The sequence below is a fragment of the Volvox carteri genome (genome assembly GCF_000143455.1).
Source record: "Volvox carteri f. nagariensis unplaced genomic scaffold VOLCAscaffold_58, whole genome shotgun sequence".
Classification (NCBI taxonomy): domain Eukaryota; kingdom Viridiplantae; phylum Chlorophyta; class Chlorophyceae; order Chlamydomonadales; family Volvocaceae; genus Volvox; species Volvox carteri.
Genome location: NW_003307601.1, coordinates 131,468 through 151,184, shown reverse-complemented (window position 1 = coordinate 151,184; position 19,717 = coordinate 131,468). Strand labels below are relative to the sequence as shown.

Below are 19,717 nucleotides of genomic sequence, written 5' to 3'. Positions count from 1 at the left end.
GCTATGTCAGGCTCGTACCTCCTCAACCAGCCGGCGCACAACCTTCGGGCGTTTGCCAAACTTGAGCTCATAAGACTCTTCAAACTCTTGCAAGATTCGTATTAGATCTATGTTGTCCGCAACATCGACCTGTGAGAGACGTCTACGAGGCTCAGGGGTTCCAAACCGAGCGGACAGCCCATGTCTTCATGTGGCGGGGGTATGGAGTGTAACCAGCAGAATCCTTACCTTTTGAAGGTTTAAGTTTGTCTCCGTGCACAGCTTCTCATATGTGTCAACGTAACCATGGTCCGCGAGGTGACGGAGAATAAGTACCAAGATGTTCCGCCTGCGCTCCTGCAATCGTTTTTCCTCGCTATCTTTTGCTTTAGAAATTGCCTTCAGTGCGGCTAGCTCACTCATTTCTTTCAACGCCTAACATTCCAGCTATCTTGTCAGCGGATAGGTGGTCCTTTAGAGTTGAAGGAGTGCATTTCGTATGAACAGCGACACCCCTAACACGGGGTGATCTCAAGGAAATGTCGATGTAATGCTTCAGGCACTGCTCCGCCTACAGACGATTTTTCGGGCAACGAAGGACCGTACTTTTGTAACAACTTACAACGGTCCAGATACTGCCTACATTGATGTCCAATTATCATTGACGATTAGCTACAATCTGGTCGCGTTGTAGCCAGCGATATATGAAAATGGCACTTAGGCAAACCGCGCTCACTTCTGTTTCAGGGCGCTCGGGCGCACTGGCACGTCATCGGCCGGTTCCCACCTTTGCCAGCGCTCTCGGACGGAGATCGGTCATTGTAAACAGCTCACATGACTCATCACAACAACCGAACCGTCAAGATGCTCCACGAGTTATCAAGTGCGTGCCGATGTGATGGACGAACCCGCAAAGCTTTCGCTTGTCACCAGCAAGCCGCTACCCTCCCGGCCCTTTCCATGACGTATATCCAAATTGCAGCCGGCGAGAACTACTTCTAGCGTCTGGCGCTGCTCTCGGCTTGGCTCCTTTGCGACCTGCTTCAGCGTTGGAGGGTGAGTCGCTGGACGATCAACAGAAAGCTCGCGTTCTGATCTTACTATGTTATATACCACCAGCATCGAGCTCATACTATGCATTCTGTTACCTACTATAATAATTTACTTCGTTGCCCTTCCGTCAGCAGCCAAAAGCTGCTGCCAAACTACGGAATAGCATAAGAGTCCGGAGACCCTTACCAACCCTCCTCCTTCCTCTCCTCTTCCCGCTTCACTCCTGCTGGAAAGCTGCAGGCGCTACCTCAGTGCTCAGCAGATACACAGGTGGGCCGGGGTTGTACGGGAACGACGTGGCGCAGGTATCGCCCGCCAGGCGACTACTAGGGTATTGGTCAGGGTCAAGGAGCATGGGACAATGCCAGCCAGCGGAACAGATCCCCAAAAGCGAAAGCGCTTTTAAAATAGTTTTGGCGTTGTGCGCTGTGCGGTGTGGTGGACGAAGTGAGAGGAGCGAGGCAGATAAGATCAGCAGACACTGCAGCAGCAAGGCTGCCGTACCCTACCTGAAACAGGTGGCTACACGCCATGTACACGTGATGTCGTACAGTCTACAAAACCGACGTACGAACCAAGGAAGCTGAAATGCGACGGAACTTTCCCATTCCGCCTTGCGTGCAGCACCAGCACAAGCACAAGCACAAGCACAAGCACAAGCACAAGCACAAGCACAAGCACAAGCACAAGCATCAGCACCACCACCACCACCACCACCACTACCACTACCACTACCACTACCACTACCACTACCACTACCACTACCACTACCACTACCACTACCACTACCACTACCACTACCACTACCACTACCACTACCACTACCACTACCACTACCACCACCACCACTACCACCACCACCACCACCACCACCAGCAGGATTTTGTAACGCATCATCCAACGTTTTCCCTCACTTCCCCCCTTCCCCCTCCTCCTCCTCGGCGTTCCCCCGGACCCCGCAGACCCGCAGGACGGTTTCACACTTGCCGTACCACCCGGCTGGGTGTTCGGGGAGGGTGAGCTGCCGGGGAATAGCAGCTTCAGCGGAGCTTCAGGTGAGGCTGGGGGGGGCTGGGGGGGGGGCTGGGGGGGTTGAGAATGGGGGGCCATTGGGTTTTCTTAAGAGCTTTGGGGGCTTAAGGTCGGGTAGGCGAATGGTAACGGAGAAAGGTCGTAAAAGAAGAAAGGAGAGAGAAAGAGAGGGGGAGAGAGAGAAAGCGCGCACAAGCGCACGAGGACCTACCCTCGGCAGCCTGGGGGGGAAGGAGGTGGTTGGGTGGGGCGGGGTGAGGAAGGCGCCACCACCTACACACACGCACACATTCGCATATTCGACTATCCTCCGCCACCACCAGGCACCAAGCCCCATCCGCAATTACGACACCGCAACAGCACAACCCCGCATCCTCGTCGATGCTTTCATCGCTAAGGACCACTCAGCAGTTTAGGACTTTGGACTTTGGACTTTGGACGGATAACTAGTCCTACCTGCCTCCTACTGTAATAACGGCATAATCTCGTGAGCTTCTCGCATATGATTACCCCCTCCTCCTCCTCCACACAACCGAAACCAACCGAACCCCAGGTGCCCGCCGTACACTGGTATGGATCCCCGAGGGCGCCAACCCCCGGGACGTCAACGTGACGTTGGTCATAACCAACGTGTCAGTGGTGGGTCTCCCAGTAGGGGGACGCTTCATTTTAAGGGTTTTTAAAGGGGGGGGGTTAAAGTCTCCCGGGCTATGCTCAGGGGTTTTATTTGGACGCCTGCCTATTATATTTCTATAAATACAAAACTGTAAAAAATGTAGAGGTAATAGGGTCTTATATCGCTGACTTTCTTCTTATTTTCAGGAGGTGCCGGCTGTAAGGGGCGGTTAGATTGGAAAAGTGCCGCTACGGAAAAAAGATGAAAAAATGATAAAAATTATAAGAAAAAAGGATGTTCATGTTGGGTTGAGGAGGGAAGGCGTTTCATGAGGCCGCCACCGCCATGCTGCACGTCCCCCGTCTTGCTCCCCGACAGTGGCCCCTCTTCTGGCCCCCCCCCTTTGTCCTTCCGCGCATGGGGGGAGCTTTCCTTGTATAGGAGTTTACACGCCTGGGCTCGTTTGGCAGCCCATACCAGTTCGGTAGTTCGTTGGTGAACTCCCAGGACAGGTCGTACTTGTTGAGAGCACCGCAATGGGCGCGAGGCAAGGAGCCGATACAGGTACGTGTATTTGTGTGTGCATGTGTGCGTGTGTGTGTGCATGTGTGTGTGCGTGTGTGTGTGCATGTGTGTGCATGTGCGTGTGTGTGTGCGTGTGTGTGTACATGTGTGTGCATGTATGTGCATGTGTGTGTGTGTTTGCAGGTGAAGGGGATTTTGTGGTGGGACGGGTGATCAGCGCGGTTTGAGGCGTTTCCCAGCACCCACAACATCTCTTCCCCCTCCCTTCCCTTCGTTTCCTTCCTTCCTTCCTTAGGTTTACACCGCTTCCCCTTCACCCACAAACCTGCCCACCCCACCCCACTAGTTTCATCCCCCCAAACACCAAACCCCCGGTGGTCGGGGCCGCCGCCTTTTCCGCCCCCTCCCCTCCCCTCCCCCCCTTCACTCGTTCGTGGTTCGTGTTTCCCCTCCCCTCCCCTCCCCATCCCCCTCAGGTTGCCAAGCTGGTTGATGCCACTGAGCTATCCGGCCGCTACTTTGTAGAGTACACTGTGCAGAAGCTTCCAGAACCGCAACGGCACCTCTATTCCCTGCTCGCCCTGGGGTACAACGGAATGTGGGTTTGGATCTGGACCCGGATTTGGATCCGGGTCTGGATTGGGATACGGAATTGGATTTAAATTCGGGGTGGTTTTACGGGGCCCCATGGCGTAATGGATTACTGGCTGGGGAACTCGGAATTCCAGCAGGGAGCCCTTCCGTAGAAGAAATTGTGTGTTGTGTAAAGTATTAGTAAAGGGAAATGGGTCTGGGAGCCCTGTTGATGGATTGCCGTAAGCAAGCACGAGTACAACAGTCAGAAACGTGCGAGGCGGGGTGGCCACGGTTTAGGAGGAAAACGGTTGTGTGGATGTGAAGGAGAAAGCGTACATACATACATACATACATACATACAGACAGACAGACAGACAGACAGACATGCACGCAGGAGGTGGCGGGGGGCCCGGTGGATCTGGATCTCCATCTCCTGGATCTGCGTCTCCTCTCACCCTTGCCTCGCCTCTTTCCTCACAAGCTCCGTACAACCTTAGCCCTACGTGCCGTACACTGTTCCTGGCTCTGGGCCCCGTCCTGATGTGTCCCATTAATTACCCCACGTGAACACGAGCCGATCGCCCCCGCGGTTGTTTCTCACATCTCCTCCCTCGCTCCCCCGTGAGCAGTCCTCCTACCGCTCTCCACACAACCTCTTGGTAACACCTTCCCCTCCCATGCATCCCCATCCACACCCAGGTACAACCGCCTCTACACTATCACAGCCCAGACGCTCGAAGGCGATCGACCCCAATACGAGGCTGCTTTGCTGTCCATGGTCAAATCTCTGTCAGTGCCGCCTCAACGCATGTGAGCCTGTGGGGTGATGACGGCCCTACTCGCCAGGACAGCCCTGCAGTGAACCGAGATGAAGGGGGAAGTCCCACGATCGATGCTGATGCTGATGATGCTGATGCTGATAATGATTAGGATTATGATAACGGTGATGAGAATGATGGTATAGAGCGGCGCAAGGAAGAGATGTGTTCGAAAGAGGTCTGGTCATGTGTGTAAGATATGAGGACCTGTGGGTCGTTCGAGTTCCCCGCACAGAGCTCATGTCTAACCTGCCGCCCCACCACTGGTGTGCAACCCACCGCAAGGGGAGGCCCAGGCACGACGTGCCGGGCCCTTCACATCCTACTTGTTTTCGTGTGGTCATGTACAACAACAACATCACAACAACAACAACAACAACAACAACACAACAGACACAGACACGTGTGTGCATATGTGTTGTCTCTGGGGGTTGAAGGGGTGCATGTGATATTATGTCTTTTAAATATTCTTTGCTGCCTAGATTCTTTCATTCATGTATCCATCCATCCATCCATCCATCCATCGTCATTCTCACTTTCCCTCCTGCCTCTATCTCACCTGCACTAGTCATGTAACTTTTGAGAAAAGTAGGAGTTTACAATACGCACCTGAAGCCGTGTTTATATTACATTACTGAAGCCGTGTCTGAAGCCGTGTTCGGATGGACTACCATCACCACCACCACCACCACCACCACCATGTTTCAACATAATCACAGCGGCCAACGACGCCCCAAGATAATCCAGCACATAAAAACAGGCCCAGAACGATGCCAAACTAGATCCAGAATTTGAGAATTTGAGCCAGAAATCCGGATGGAACCTACTCCGCAATGAACCTGTACACATTTATTATTTATGATGGTGAGACGTATGGCGGTACATATAGCTTTACCCGTGGTCGCTATAGCCTGGCAGTCCCTTTCAGGACACCCTCATCCATACTTATCCATCCATGTGTGCCGACGCCACCACAACCTTCTCGCCATCTCCAGCCTTCAGTGGAATCTGCCTGGAAAATCAACGGCGGCGTCAACGCACCAACCCTCCATTCTCCTGGTCGGTCGGCTCGCAGCTGTGTGTTGTGTCACTATAAGACACAGAGGCTCCATCACAGTCCATCGGCATGGGGGTGCGTCCACTCTCTTATCACAGACGCGAATGAATCCATATTCAGGATGCATCTGAATTCTGAATATATCACGCGAGCTGTATCGCAGGCTCATCGCAGGCTCAGCGCCAGCGCTGCAGCACCCAGGTGTGTGCGCCCATGCAGCCGGTGGCCCCGCGGTCTCTGTTCCCCTGGCAACTGGGGCAAACAGCAGGCAAACGCCGCCTTCGCAGCTTTTTCCATGTCCGCTGTCGCCCTCACACCACGGCGTGTGTGTGTGTGTGTGTGTGTGTGTCGCAGCATGCACAGCGCATGCACAGTAGACATCGCAAATCTAAACGATTCGGAATGAACGATGGTGCATCACTGACTGCATCAGATGACCCCGCAAATTGGGCAAATGGGACGAGAGAGAGAGAAAGGGAGAGAAAGAGGAGTCCCGGGGGAAAGGGCCGGCGATGGAGGAAAGAAAGCGATGCGGCCTTACTATAAACACGGGGGGGCAGATGAAAAGTGCAGAGTGAGACACGAACACCAGGACCAGCGTACGACATGTTTCCAGCGCCATGTCAGCTGGACGACCGTGACCACTCACAGCAATACGTTTGAGAAAAGCAAAAATATTTTATTATATACAAACATACAAACAATGAGCGCCCTATGAATTAGGACCCAGGACGTGTTCCGTGCTGACGGGGGGAGAGATGGGGCGCGGCCGGGTGGAAAGGTATTTCGGGGCAAAACACAACACGCACACACACATGTGCGAGTGTACGTCCCCAATGTGATGTGTAGAACATCATAGTCGATTTGGATCAGTTTAAATTTATTCTAAGGGAATAAATATACCAGGTATTATTCCCCCTGGGCTCTTTCGCCAGAGCCACGTTGGGTACTGTTCAAAACAGAGAGCGCGGGAAAATTAAAACAACGCCATGTGAACGACCCACACGCCCCACGCCTGCATGCAAAAACAAAGTACCTACCTAACTACCTAACTACCAACGAACCAATCACGTATCGACCCTGGCAGGAGCGCGCCTCTCTCTCTCCCCGCCCCCAAGTCTGCACCTGCTCTCACCAACCGACGTAACCGACTCGCCAACCGAACTAACAAGCAATACAAAAAGGCCTCCATGGTTAACTGCACACGCTTCACGGCAGCTGCCCGACCGAGATGTACCCCGCAACACACATCCACACACACTCTTCACAGCACAGGTGTCAACATTCTCCCATTCCCCTAAGCTGAGCTGCCGCTGGGGGAAATCGCAACTGTAGAGGTTGCTGTAGCTGTGGCGGCGGAACTACGACTAGGGTTGCTGTAATAGTGTGCCAGTGCACACGACGGAACGCAGTGGCGCGTTGTTGCGGAGGGTTTAGCCTGGGTTTTATTAGTGTGTTATAAGGATAAGGCATACGACGTACTGAACATGACGTCTAGTCCTCTCTCCCCTCCTCTCCTCAACCTCAACCTCTTCACTCCCATGCCTCGCGTGGAGACGTGAACACGCCTGGTCTGGCCAGTTGCACCCCGCCTCGTCGCCTCATCCTCGTGCTCCCCTTCCTACTGCAGAGTCGTCCACCCTACCATCACCAGTATCACCAATACTTTTCTCCACCCTACTTCTATATCCCCAAGGGGTGGTAGAGAGCACCCGTGCATACATACATACGCACATGCATACTAGAGCCCATCACTATTTCGCGGCTTTTCTGGATTCTAAAATGCAAACAGACAGAGATACATTAGAGCATACGTCTGTCTTATCCTGACGGTACCATCCACATGGACCCGTACGCCACCCCACGCACAACGCGCGGCTGGCCGTTGCCTTTTTTTTCTCATATACCTTCCGCCTCATACCTTTCTGCGATTCACCATCATCATCATCATCGCCATCATCATCATCGCCATCATCATATCGTCATATTTGTCCTCATCTTCATCGTCGCCCTCGCTCTCCCCTGAGCTGAGCCCCCTTCGCCGCGGTTCCTACACGCACTTGATGGACCCACATCGTCCTGCTCCTCCTCCTGGTACATAGCTTCCAACACAGAGACTCTCTGTGTGTCTTTCTCATGCCCATCTCTCTGTGTGTGTCACTCTCTCCCCCTCTCCCTCTCTCTTTCCCCTTGCACACCAAAACAAGGATACAAGAGCCCGGCCTGCTAAACAGCCCGGCCTGGCGTGGCCTGGTCTGGTGACACCACTGCATTTGTACATGTGTAGTAGTACATGGCCACCCCTCGGGCTCTGGCGGACACCTTCCCGCCGCATTCGTGTGGAACTTGTAAACTTGTAAACAACCAGCCTCTCACATCTCCTGCCTCCTGCCGTTTCACGTAACTACACGCCACACGCAGAGACCCTTCCCCAGTCCTCTCTTCCCCCACCTCACCCAACTTCACCTCACTCCATGTCGGCCCATATTCATCCTACCACTCCATTTCCACATCTAAATCCTCCGCCAATTATCGACCTCGGGGGAGGGTGGCTGGCGCTCAGGAGAGGAGGACTGGTCATCATCACAGGGCTGCTGGCACCTCCGTGAGGTCAAGCCCCACAGTGTTCGTAGCACGCCCTCGACGTACCTCCCCTAATTAGGACGTTCCAAGCAGCCTTACCAGCCTCTCGGCAGCCCTCACGCAGCTAGGTGGGGGTCTCAAGAACCGCCAACTAAGCCGCCACATCCAGACCCGCCGAAGGCTTCTTCTCCAGCTGAAATGGCTGTGTAGCTACAGCGCCTGCAGCTGTAGCGCCTGCTGCTGCAGCTGTAGAGTCAATGCCTGCTGACTTTCTGGTTGCGGTGACTGGTGCTGCGGCGACGGGATTGGCGTCGGAGGCTTTGTGCAAATGTACGCGAAAAAGTAGTCCCGCGTGTCTAAGTTTCGCGTCGCCAGCTCCTGCACCGCCTCGGACGCGGGCCAGGGCCCGAGCGCCTCGATGGGCTGGTCCTTATCAGCGGCGCAGTGGGAGGGCAGTGCACGGCCAGTAAGCGTGACGTCGGATTGGAGGTACAGCAGCGGTTTGGGCAGCAGCAGGACCTGCGGGAGTTGGGTGGAAGGGGGAGGGCTCAGCGTTTATTTATGCCCTGGTGAGGCATGGGGCAGAACGCACAGCAGCTGGGGCCGAAGAGATATTCCCCTAATTGGATACGTTTAACTATTGGGAGCCATGCGAGGCATCACCTGAACGCCATCCCATAATTGCTTATGCAGCAGGGAGAGCCGAGCTGCTGGGGCGCCAAGGGATATGAGCAGGAATTTGCCGCTGGGCTGGAGCAGCCTGCGGAAAAAAACAATGGCCGCATGATACGGCAGCAATTAAGTAAACCCAACGGAATTATGAGACTTTGTGAGTATTCAGCAGATCACCTGTCAATCTCGTGCAGATACTTGACTGCGTCAACCTGTCCCGACTGGCTGCAGAGCACGGCATCTAGTGTTCCCTTGTCGATGCAGGACTGGAAGCTGCCGTTTTCGAGCTGTGGCATGTCTCTGCAGTCCGCTACCATATAATCCAAGGTCTGAATGTCTGCGTGCTTATGCTTCATCTGTTCTATGACAACGGGCGAAATATCAACCTGCGACAACATGGACACCTTGGAAACGTCGTCAGATATATTCAAGTTTCAAATCCGAATACTTACGTTTGTTACGGTGAAGCCGTCCGCTGCCATACCCTCCTGGATATTACTGTTCCCACATCCGACATGCAGAACCCGGCCGGTCGGCAGGTACTCCCGAAGGAGCGCTTTTAAGGCTGGATAATTGAAGAACCTGCAATACATCGACGCATGCATACAGCGTAGCTTGGCTAACGCACTCCCGATACAAGTTGTAAACTGGCGGCCAAACCACAAGCACCTTTATTACTCACCAGTCAAAATTTTTTGCTGGCCCCATGTAGCGAGTATCCCAGTAGGCGCTCGCGGAATAAGTTGGCCTGACGGCTCCTGTTTCGATAGCAGCTGCGGCCATGATATCGCACACACAGCAAGTTACTTCGGTTTTCGATGTGCAGCTACTTAACTCAATCTAGTGGTGACAACGAAAATGCTCCATAAGCCCGAAAATGCTCTATAACCGTTCACGTGCCGCTAACTAACAGACAGGATGTTCCCTTTGGTACGCAAGAAACGATAAATATAGCCGCTTAAAGATTTTAAATGAAACTTAAACACTAGTTAACTAAAGTGTTGACCATCTTGGTTCTTGGCTATGAGTCGTACTAGTACGGTAACAGTATGGAACGGGAACGGACGGGGCGGCCCGAGACTGGGCTACTGTTCTTTGAAAACTGCCCCACCCAACATAAGGACGTATCAGCAAGGGGTTCGTAGCAATTGAAATGAATCTCGTCCAGTGGATCTTAAAGATTCGTATCGTATATGTTAGATGTTGTACTGACCGTTAACATGTGTTTCCCCGCAACAATTCCGCCAGGGAAAGCACACAGGATCAATTAAGTATCTGAACTAATTTGAAATGAGCTATTCTCGATGAACGATTCATCGGTGCTATCTGTACAAGGGAGCGGTGCTGGTCGACTGGAGGACCTATGCCCGGACCCCACTAATTTCTTTCAGATATGCCATGAGTTGACGTGCCTTCTCCCGGGCACTGGTGCCCGCCACTTCTGCTCCGCATCCTGACACCACCTGACATGGTCGACCCCGGCCCGGTGGTCTTTTCACCACCCTAACTGATTCTCCTCCTTTATAGAAAATAAATCGTCCTGTATGGTTGCGCACATGGGCAGGATTCTTCGTCCTCGTAAGAAAGGAAGCCCCACCATCAATTAGGGCGGGATTTAAAAAAAGGAGGGATTGGCGCGTCACCGCATACTCGAGTCATTGTTGTAAGTTTCATTCCCTTGCATATTGCACAATAACACCAGATGCAGAGATTGCCGTTGACGTGTGGATTCCAAACAACGGAAAATGCACTACAGGTCCAAGCAGCAATCAGGGCTTTCCAGTCCACTATTTCCCTGCATCTTTGCTTCCCCTGCATCATGTAATCTTTCCATTTCCCCTTTCTGGGTGTGTTACATGACAATTCACAGATGCGAATGACCAATACATGTAAAAAAATGTTCCTACGATGCATATCAGTGGCTGCATAACATTTGGAATTTTCGGCTTGCTGGCCGTTTGACGATGCTGGGACCAGCTGGGTTCCAACATGCGGAATGCGCATGGCATTGCCGTTTCCCTTACTCCCTGACGCGCGTCAAGGTACTGCTCCTAGCATCGCACGACCCTTTTTTGGCCCCAGTTGATGATGTCCTCTTCCTGGTGCATTGATTTAACACCAGCTCTGATGGTCCACTGCCAAGTCTGCCTTCCTGAACGAAGTAAGCTGTGGTACATGGCAGACCCTAGTTATAAATTGCTGGTCCTATCAGATGTGATAGCAAGGAACAAGCAAATGTGTCCCACTTCCAGCTGCAGCAGCTGCTGGGGCCTGTCGTACGGTGTTTCAGCCCTAGATCCAGGACCCTGATACAGCTTGGCCGCCTGAGAATGGCTTTTAGCAGCAGAGTTGTAACAAGTAAAATATCGTATTTTCCTGAAAATGCGTTTGTCAAATGTTGAGGGTTGCACAGAAAGCCTTGTAACTAGCGGAGACTCTTCCAGTCGAACCCCCTGACGTCCTGCCGGCCTGCCTAACCCCGTTACTATAGATTGTTCATAAACGAATTGCCAAACTAAGGCATATTTTAGCTATCGTGGGTTGCTCTGCACGGGCTAGAGTCTATCGGTAGTTACGTTAACTTTCGTCGCAGGGCCGCAGGACCACAGCTTTGTGAACAGTGTTGTCCTTTTTCCCACTGAGGCGCCCCTGCAGCTTCTAGGCCTGCGTGGGCGCCTCTACGCGCGCTTTTGTGTACCATGCAGCCTGCAGTGGTTGACACGCTTTGTAAGGCTTGTGCCTACGGAGATTTTGACAAGCTACGGCAGTTTGTGGAGGCTGATCCGGCCAGCGTGAATAAGCCCGACGAAAATGGGTACTACCCGCTCCAGTGGGCTGCTCTGAACAACCGTGTCCCAGAAAGCACCTACCTTTTGCAACGTGGGACCAACGTAAATGCAAGTGATCACACCGGCCAGACGGCTCTTCACTGGGCCGCGGTGCGGGGAAGCCTTCCGGTCATCGAGGCCTTGCTGCGGCATGGCGCAGACTGGGAACTGCGTGACAACCGAGGATACAGCGTAGCGCACGTGGCTGCGCAATATGGGCAAACTGCCGTTCTCTATCACCTGGCTCTGCGCTGGAATGCCGATGTCGATGTACCCGACAACGACGGCCGCACGCCACTCCACTGGGCAGCCTACAAGGGCTTCCATGACACTATCCGCCTGCTGCTCGTCCTTGACGCTCGCTACACGCTTGCCGACAAAGAGGGCTGCACTCCTCTCCACTGGGCGGCCATCAAGGGAAATGGCGAGGCGTGCACAGTGCTGCTCCAGGGCGGGTCCGCTTGCGCGCTGTCCTACCAGGACGTAACTGGCAGTACTCCCGCACAGCTCGCTATCGACAAGGGCCATCGCTACCTTGGCCTCTACCTCGCGGAGTACAAGTCCAAGCACGAGCCCGGCGGTGCGACAGGGGGCTGGTTTGGCAAGCATGGTCGGCTGGCGTGGCTCACAGCCACGCAGCTGTGTCCCTTCATTTGGGCCCTCATCATCGGTCTCGTCAGCTTGTTCATGTACAAGGTCATGGACCCCTCTATGAGTCCAACGCTGCGGTTCTGGGGATGGAGCGTTGCCATATCCGCATCCCTGGCGCTTGTTTTATTGTACAAGGTAACTACCAGCGACCCGGGCTACATCCCTACGGGCTGGGAGACCTACAACAAGCGGGACAGCGGCTGCAACAGCTGTGGCAGCGGCAGCTGCAGCAGCTCGGCAGATGAGGTGCAGGCACCGCTGGTGGGTGGTGCTGTGGTTCCAGCTAGCAGCGGGGCGGCGGTGCAGCGCAGCGTCGCTGCGGTCAATGGCGGCAGCGGAGCTGGCAACGGAGCTGGCGGCGGCGGCAGCGGCGGTGTTGCGTCGCGTGGTGCCAAATACGGGCATGCCAAGTTGTTGGATTCACCGGCGCTGTGGGCGGGCAATTGGCAGCAGCTGTGTGTAACGTGCCGCATTGTGCGGCCATTGCGGGCGAAGCATTGTTCCGTCACGGATCGATGCATTGAGGTGAGGCCTGGGGAAATGGTGACACGGGGTGATGAGGTGTGCGGGGTAGACGACAGCATGGACTTTTTGCCTCGTAGCTGTGCCCCAGCTAACCAAGGTGGCGCAGACCTTTTGCGTGGATTGCGGCGGCCCGGGGACGAGCCCCTTCGTCAACACCCGAGCGAGAACTACGGCAGCTCTCTTCTGGGCTTGCATGCGGCAACCCATGGTTCTCCAACAAAAGGAACGTTCCAAGCGCATCGTTCCTTCGTACCCTGCATTCCTTTGTACCATTATGGTATCAGTCCGCGTCGTCCATACCTTCATCGCCTGTCCTGCCTTTGTACCCGTCTCGTCAATGTCGTCTTTTTGCTTTGGGCAGGTTTTCGACCACTTCTGCCCGTGGGTAGGCAACGCCATCGGCAAAGGCAACCGGCACCTGTTCCTGGCGTTTCTATGGATGGCCCTGTATGCCATGGTCGTGTCCGCTGTGGTCGGGGTCATACAGATAAACCGCCACGTCAACGCGCAATACTGGCGGCCCGACAGCTTGGTGTGGATGATTCTATTCGAGGTGATAGACGTGTTCGTGGGGCTAAGCGTGGCTGCGCTGGCGATCGCGCAGGCATCGCAGATCGCCCGTAACGTGACGACCAACGAGCTGGCGAACTGGCACCGGTACCGCTACCTGCAGGGCCCCGACGGGCACAGCTTTGTGAACCCTTTTAGCAATGGCTGCGTGGAGAATTGCCGGGAGGCATGTGCGCCAGCTTCGGTGCCCGTGGCGCCTGTGTTCTTGTCGAGGGAGAAGCAGCACGCGGCGGCGGCGGCAGCGGCTGCGTGCGGGAAAAGCGGGTGCAGGAGCTGCCACGCGTGATGTGCGGGAAGAGCTTCCACTCGTGGTGCTCACTCGTGACGGACTCGATAGACGTATTGGTTGGAAGGCATTGGGTCATTGGGCGAATACGTGGCTGGGCTCGATATATGGATATGAATGCATGCAGGCAGAGGCATGGATGGAGCAGATGGCCGGGGAGGTATTTTTACAAAGGTTGGGCACAGTTTGGGAGGCAAGGGTAGGTTGCGGGTGCATCTCGCCTCGTCCCTTGATGAGTGAGGGAGGTTTGCAAGGAGTGGGTTTTCACAATTAGGGGGAGGTTTTCACAAGTAGGAGGGTGTTTGCGCACGTTTTAGTTTTGATTCGAATGCGTGGCCTTGGGATGCAAACATTGGTATGACAGCTCTTGCGTTAACGCATTTAGAAGATTTCCTGACGCGTACGGCATTGTGCAGTATGGGGAAAAAACGGCTCATTAGATGATGGGGTGTGTGGGGGAAAAAAACAGCTCATTAGATGCGGGGCTAGTTACTGGCATGATGGCGGCACGATGCAGGGACGGTTGATTTGCTTCTTATTTCTCGCTGCTGCTGCTGCTGCTGATAATGATGAGCCGGCGGCCGCTGCGGCTGTAGCTATGGCAACGGTGGCCATGGCGGTAGTGAATTGGATCACTTAAACCTCGTCCCCTAGGATGAGGTGGGGTTCACTGCGCGGGTGGTTTCTTGTGATAATTGGGGCTGTGCTATAGTAGGAACCTGACCGGCCGTACGCCCAGGCAGACGGGCAGCAGACCTTTGCTGCTGTGTGGACTGGGACTAGAAAAATGTCGAGAATGCTAGCCTAGCCAAGGTAAAAACCTTCAGAGCAGAGTTTTCGTCAGGAATGCCAACTGACCCTCCCTGCAAAGATTGCACTCTGCTGCAGTTGGGGTCATTAGATGGGGCGGCCTTCGTGAATGCTCACCACGCGGTCTTGCGGTAGGCGGCTTTTGTTTTCGTGGCGTGATGCGGTGTAGTGTGGTGTGGTGTGTTGGGGCGGTAAGAATCCGTCCACGTCCCCACTCGACACCATCGCGAGGTGTGCTTGCCAATGCGCTCCTAGGCTTGCCTGAAATCCTGTCCTAAACATTTTGCAAAGCCTCCAGTTCACAATTTCGGGTGCAACCGCACTTTGCATTTCCTCGCAGACCGGCGCAGCGGCGGATTGATCGACCGTTTTGGTGTAAAGCGATGTCATGTGATTTGCAGCATCGGCTCGATGTCAGGCTCCAATGGCGGTTTAGTTCCGAAATCCCATCACCTTCGGGAAAGGATAGCTTCTTCGAGGCTCAAGCAAGGCCCGAGCGCGCGGGGCTTGGGGCCTTGCGTCGGCTTCCATGCGCACCGATGCATTCTCATGGAAGCTCACATCCATTTCCCAAGGTTGAATCAAGCTCAAACGTTTCAAACGAGAGCGGAACCATCATGTTGGTTTGGAGGCGAGGCAAGTTTCGCAAAATGGAGACACTTAGCCCGGAATGCTGAAGGTACCTAGGAAATTATTTTGCTAGGCGAGCAATGTCGCCTGAAGATCCGTGAAGGCACAACAGCACTTTTTGGGCGGGGCCCCAGCGCGGAGCGCATCAGGATTGCCTCGCCCCTGTGGCCGTGTGGCCTATCTACGTTTACCCATGCAGCGATATCATTAGTCTCGTTCCCAGCCGCATGAGTTTTGAAGTAGCTTGTTGCTAACACAAATTTCTGTGTCAGCGAATGGCCGCATTTGCCGCCTTTGGGCTTGAGGCCCACTTTTGTATGTTGCAGTTTCGGAGTCGGTCCATTTCTTTTAATCCTGAACATAGCTAGTCCTCCGGTCGTAGTCGTAATGTTTGCCAATAGGTTGTGTATATGAGTGCGGGAAGGCCGAGGCTATGTGGTATTGCCGATGGACAATCGGAGAATTAGCGGTACCAGCTAGGACTGGCAAGAAAAAGGGTCTCGTTGGCTATGTCTTACAGTAAAGAGAGTAAAGCCATGAGGGCTATAACATGACAAAGCCTGCTGAACTTCAAAGCCATTACGAAGCATGGATAGGAAGGACGTCAGCATGTCGATCGAATGCTCCGAGACCGGCGAAATTGAAACGACAGATTGAGCAAGCCCCAATGTTTTGGGGGCCGAAAGGAGATCGCGACAATATCGAAATTATTAAATTAAGCCAAATGTTTGCTTGATTACCTAATTAATTATTCATGGATGCACCTTCAGCACTTGCTTAACCTGTAAACGGTGCCTGAAGCGACCACGGTATCCGGAAGGCGAAAGAATCGCCCGCTTAGCAATACAGACTTGAATTTTGTTGTAGGATTTCCTGGTGATGAGCCTTGCCTGGTGTATCTGAGGGGCGATTTTAGGCGTTGCTGTTGGGCTGCAGTTGCGGGAGTTAAGGTACGCGAGCCGGCTATCCTCGCCATGTGAAAATGTTATATCAAATGTTCCCCGACGTGCATTATCCTCCTGCACACCTCAGGGCAACGTGCCGACGAGCGCCAACCATTTCCACACGGAGCGGGAGACAGATAGCGATGCACACAGACAACCGGCAACATTATAATACCTTGAGCGATTCATCGTTTGACCAGCAAAGAAACACAAACAGGCCGTGGGATTCAACTCGAGGCGGGTTGCAAGCGCATGGACAGCCAGCCGCTGCTCTCCGCGGTGGTGCGGCCTCGACGGCCACAAGACAACACCAACGCAGTGATGCTCAACAACCACCATCATACTGGAATGAATTGAACGGGTCTGCCGTGGCTCACGGAGCAAACGACCGTGACGATGTGAATGATGACGTTTGGAGCTACGGTAGAAATGGTACCACAGGCTGGGATTATGAAAGCACAAGTCATAACTGCACTCAAGGACCCAATCTTGGCCAATCTAAAGCCAACCCACATGGGTATGGCAATCCTCCTTCCTGGCGTGGACCAGTTGAGGAGAACCTCCCTGGTCCCCTAGGCAGCATGCGACAGCCCACGCAAAGGGATGCCGGGATGCAAAATCGCACCATCACACAACAGCAGCATTACCACCAGAACCATATGGAAGCAGAGATGGCTGACGCTTACTACAGTGCACGGTCCCAGCAGCGAATGCCGCACACACAGTCCATGCATCACCCGCAGTTTACTCAGCCTCAACAACACTATCCACAACAAACAGCTGTTGGGCAGGCCAGTTCTTTGGGTCACGGCACAAAGCAGCAGCAGGAGCTTGACGTGAGTGCTGCCCGAGATGCGGCTGGGCAGTTCGGTTACAGCGAGCGCGCCGAGCCCTATGCTGTGCTTCGACAGAACGAGTGTTGGTCCACACAAGGCGCACAACGGCCTCACGGCCACGTAGGACAGCAACAACCATCGCAACTACCACAACCACCGCACCCACCGCAACAACTGCTAGGACAGCCGGATCAACATGTGCTCCAAATGGAAGAAGATGCCTCAGATCGGCTCGTGGCTGTACGAGACCTTCCAGAGCCTTTCCAGGCGCTCTTCCCAAATTATAGGTGAGCGTGTTGTGTCGCCTCTTTGCGTCGTAAGGTTATATAGAGGTTCTAGACACAGTAACTGGAATTTCGACCCATGCATTGCCAAGTTGTGACTGTATCTATTGTCTATATCTGTATCCGTATCCATCTGTCCTTGTATTTATATGTCTACCTCTATCTATCTATCTCTTATATCTCTACCTCTACCTCTACCCCTACCTCTATTTGCAGCCAGACGCATGTGTACCATCTAGGTCAGAATCTCGTGCCGCAACAGATTTTTAAGGGCAGATTGTCGTACAAATTGAAGTGTACGATATGGCTGCCGCGTCCGTGTGCCGCCAATGGGACATTTCCTCTTCCACCTGATTATGGATATCCTTTTTCTTACCCTTGAATGATTCTTGAAGATGACGATTTGGGTTTTGTGCGCCTGCATTGCGTTCTGGTACCAGGTACTTTAACCCGGTCCAGTCGGAATGCTTCCAGGAGGCGTACGGCTCAGACGTCAACATGGTATGTCGTACGGGTCGGATCCGGGTCCGGATCCGGATAGGATAGACACGAACTGGGTGAAATCGGATTGTACAAGAGTTATAAAGCCGGGTTAAATCGAGTCGAACCGGGGTCACGCTTCCCCGGACCGCGCGGGTCGATTATCCCAGGCACGTCAATCAAGGCCTCGCACTCGACAGCCTGGTTTGCACCTCACCGCCGGTTCATGGACCGTGCGCTCCATCCATCCATCCATCCATCCATCCATCCATCCATCCATCCATCCATCCATCCATCCATCCATCCATCCATCCATCCATCCATCCATCCATCCATCCATCCCGCAAGTTCATTTGAAAGAGAAACCCAAACCACATTTGACCCGCATCCTGGGACCCGCGTTGGAGCCCACGTTCACCCCACATGCGAGATGAGGCAGTCACCAGCTGACGCAGGTACTCCGACCCAACCCACATCGCGGCACATCACCACCCAGGTGCTTCATCAGGCCAGTCACTGCTTCCGGCATCAGGCTTTCCGCCACTAGAATTAGAGCCCGGCTGCACACACACACACATATACACATACACATACACACGCGCGCGCGTACGTGTACACATGCGTAGTGGATACGTGCACCCATACAGGTGGTTTCGGCGCCTACTGGCTCGGGCAAAACCGGTGTCATGGAATTAGCGCTGCTGCGGCTGCTGTCGGAGCACCTGCAGCACCTGCAGCAGCAGCCGGCCGAAGCAGCGCCCGGCAGTGGCGGCGGTAGCGGCAGTAGCAGCTTGCGGCCCCTTCGCGGCACCAACAAGGCGGTGTATGTGGCACCGCTGCGGGCTCTGGTTCAGGAGAAGTGCAAGGACTGGAAGGCAAGGTGCGTAAATCTTGGCGGGTACGACATGCATACGTACGACGGCCGTACGTATGGCAGACGGATAGGGGGATGATAAGGGATTTTGCCCGTAAGTGATCTTGAAGGTAAAGTAGAAGGACGGATGGCCCGTGCTAGCTGACGATGTGACTCGTGCAGCCGTGGTGACAAGCTGTGGGGGGCCTTGGGTTTCAGTTGGGGTGCGCAAAAGCGGATGGCAGGGAACGAAATGAGAACGTACGATAGAAAGTACGGCATCCCTTGCAGGAAGCGGCTCTATTGTGTACAGGAGGCAGCCTTTCTCGTACCTTACCCTTCCGTCTCCTACCGTTTCCTGGTGACCGTGGGTGTACGACAAACGTATTTTTTTGGCAGTGTCCATGCTGAAGCATCCATCGAGCGATTCGGAGGCAAACTGCGTGCGGAGTCAACTCCCCTCCTCTCTCCCCCCAAAATTACCCCACCACCACCAAATATATCCATACACACATTCACACCGGCAGGTTCGGCGCTCAGCTGGGTTTGTCCGTACTGGAGCTGAGCGGGGATTCGGAGCCGGACGCTGCTGAGCTGGAGACCGCTGACGTACTGTGTACGACACCGGAGAAGCTAGACGCGATCAGTCGGAAGCTCAGTGAACAGAACCGCAGCGCCACCTTCCTCAGCGATGTGGGTTGTAATGCGGTTAAAGTTCCGGGGGTGTGTGATGGAATCCCCCTTAAAAGTGTTCGGGCTCTCCAAGTGGGAAGGGGGGTGTACGACGACGGGGATTCGAAGCTGCGGGTTTGTGAGTCCAAGGGTCTCTGGTTTCCGCTGTTAAAGATTTGGAACCTTGTTGTGGTTTACGTTGCCTGTCGTCCGTCCGTCTGTTCATCTGTCCTTCCGTCCGTCCGTCCCCGGAATGTCTGTTGTTTATCTTCAGCTCTCCTGACGGTATCCACGGATCTGCGTCTCTCCGCCTGTCTGTCTGACTCCTCCCGTCTGCATGTCGGTCTGTATGTCTGCCCATGTCAGATCCGTCTGGTTCTCATTGACGAGGTGCACCTGCTTCACGAGACAGAGCGGGGCAGTGCTCTGGAGGCCGG

General features: G+C 54.1%; 2 protein-coding genes across 2 annotated transcripts; one reads left to right on the top strand and one right to left on the bottom strand.

The window, feature by feature from the left end:
* Positions 1–813: 813 nt before the first annotated feature.
* VOLCADRAFT_97118 (uncharacterized protein) lies at positions 814–6,033 on the top strand (the record flags this gene model as incomplete). Its single annotated transcript, XM_002956166.1, has 10 exons — positions 814–862; positions 1,027–1,035; positions 1,273–1,302; positions 1,995–2,087; positions 2,618–2,703; positions 3,682–3,803; positions 4,481–4,591; positions 5,675–5,731; positions 5,820–5,857; positions 6,011–6,033. The coding sequence occupies 10 exons, from the start codon at positions 814–816 to the stop codon at positions 6,031–6,033; spliced, it is 618 nt and encodes a 205-aa protein (XP_002956212.1).
* Positions 6,034–8,449: 2,416 nt separating this feature from the next.
* On the bottom strand, positions 8,450–9,694 carry VOLCADRAFT_97117 (uncharacterized protein; the record flags this gene model as incomplete). The annotated part of the gene is made up of 5 exons (XM_002956111.1): positions 8,450–8,758; positions 8,903–8,999; positions 9,089–9,297; positions 9,364–9,493; positions 9,594–9,694. The coding sequence occupies 5 exons, from the start codon at positions 9,692–9,694 to the stop codon at positions 8,450–8,452; spliced, it is 846 nt and encodes a 281-aa protein (XP_002956157.1).
* Positions 9,695–19,717: the final 10,023 nt, after the last annotated feature.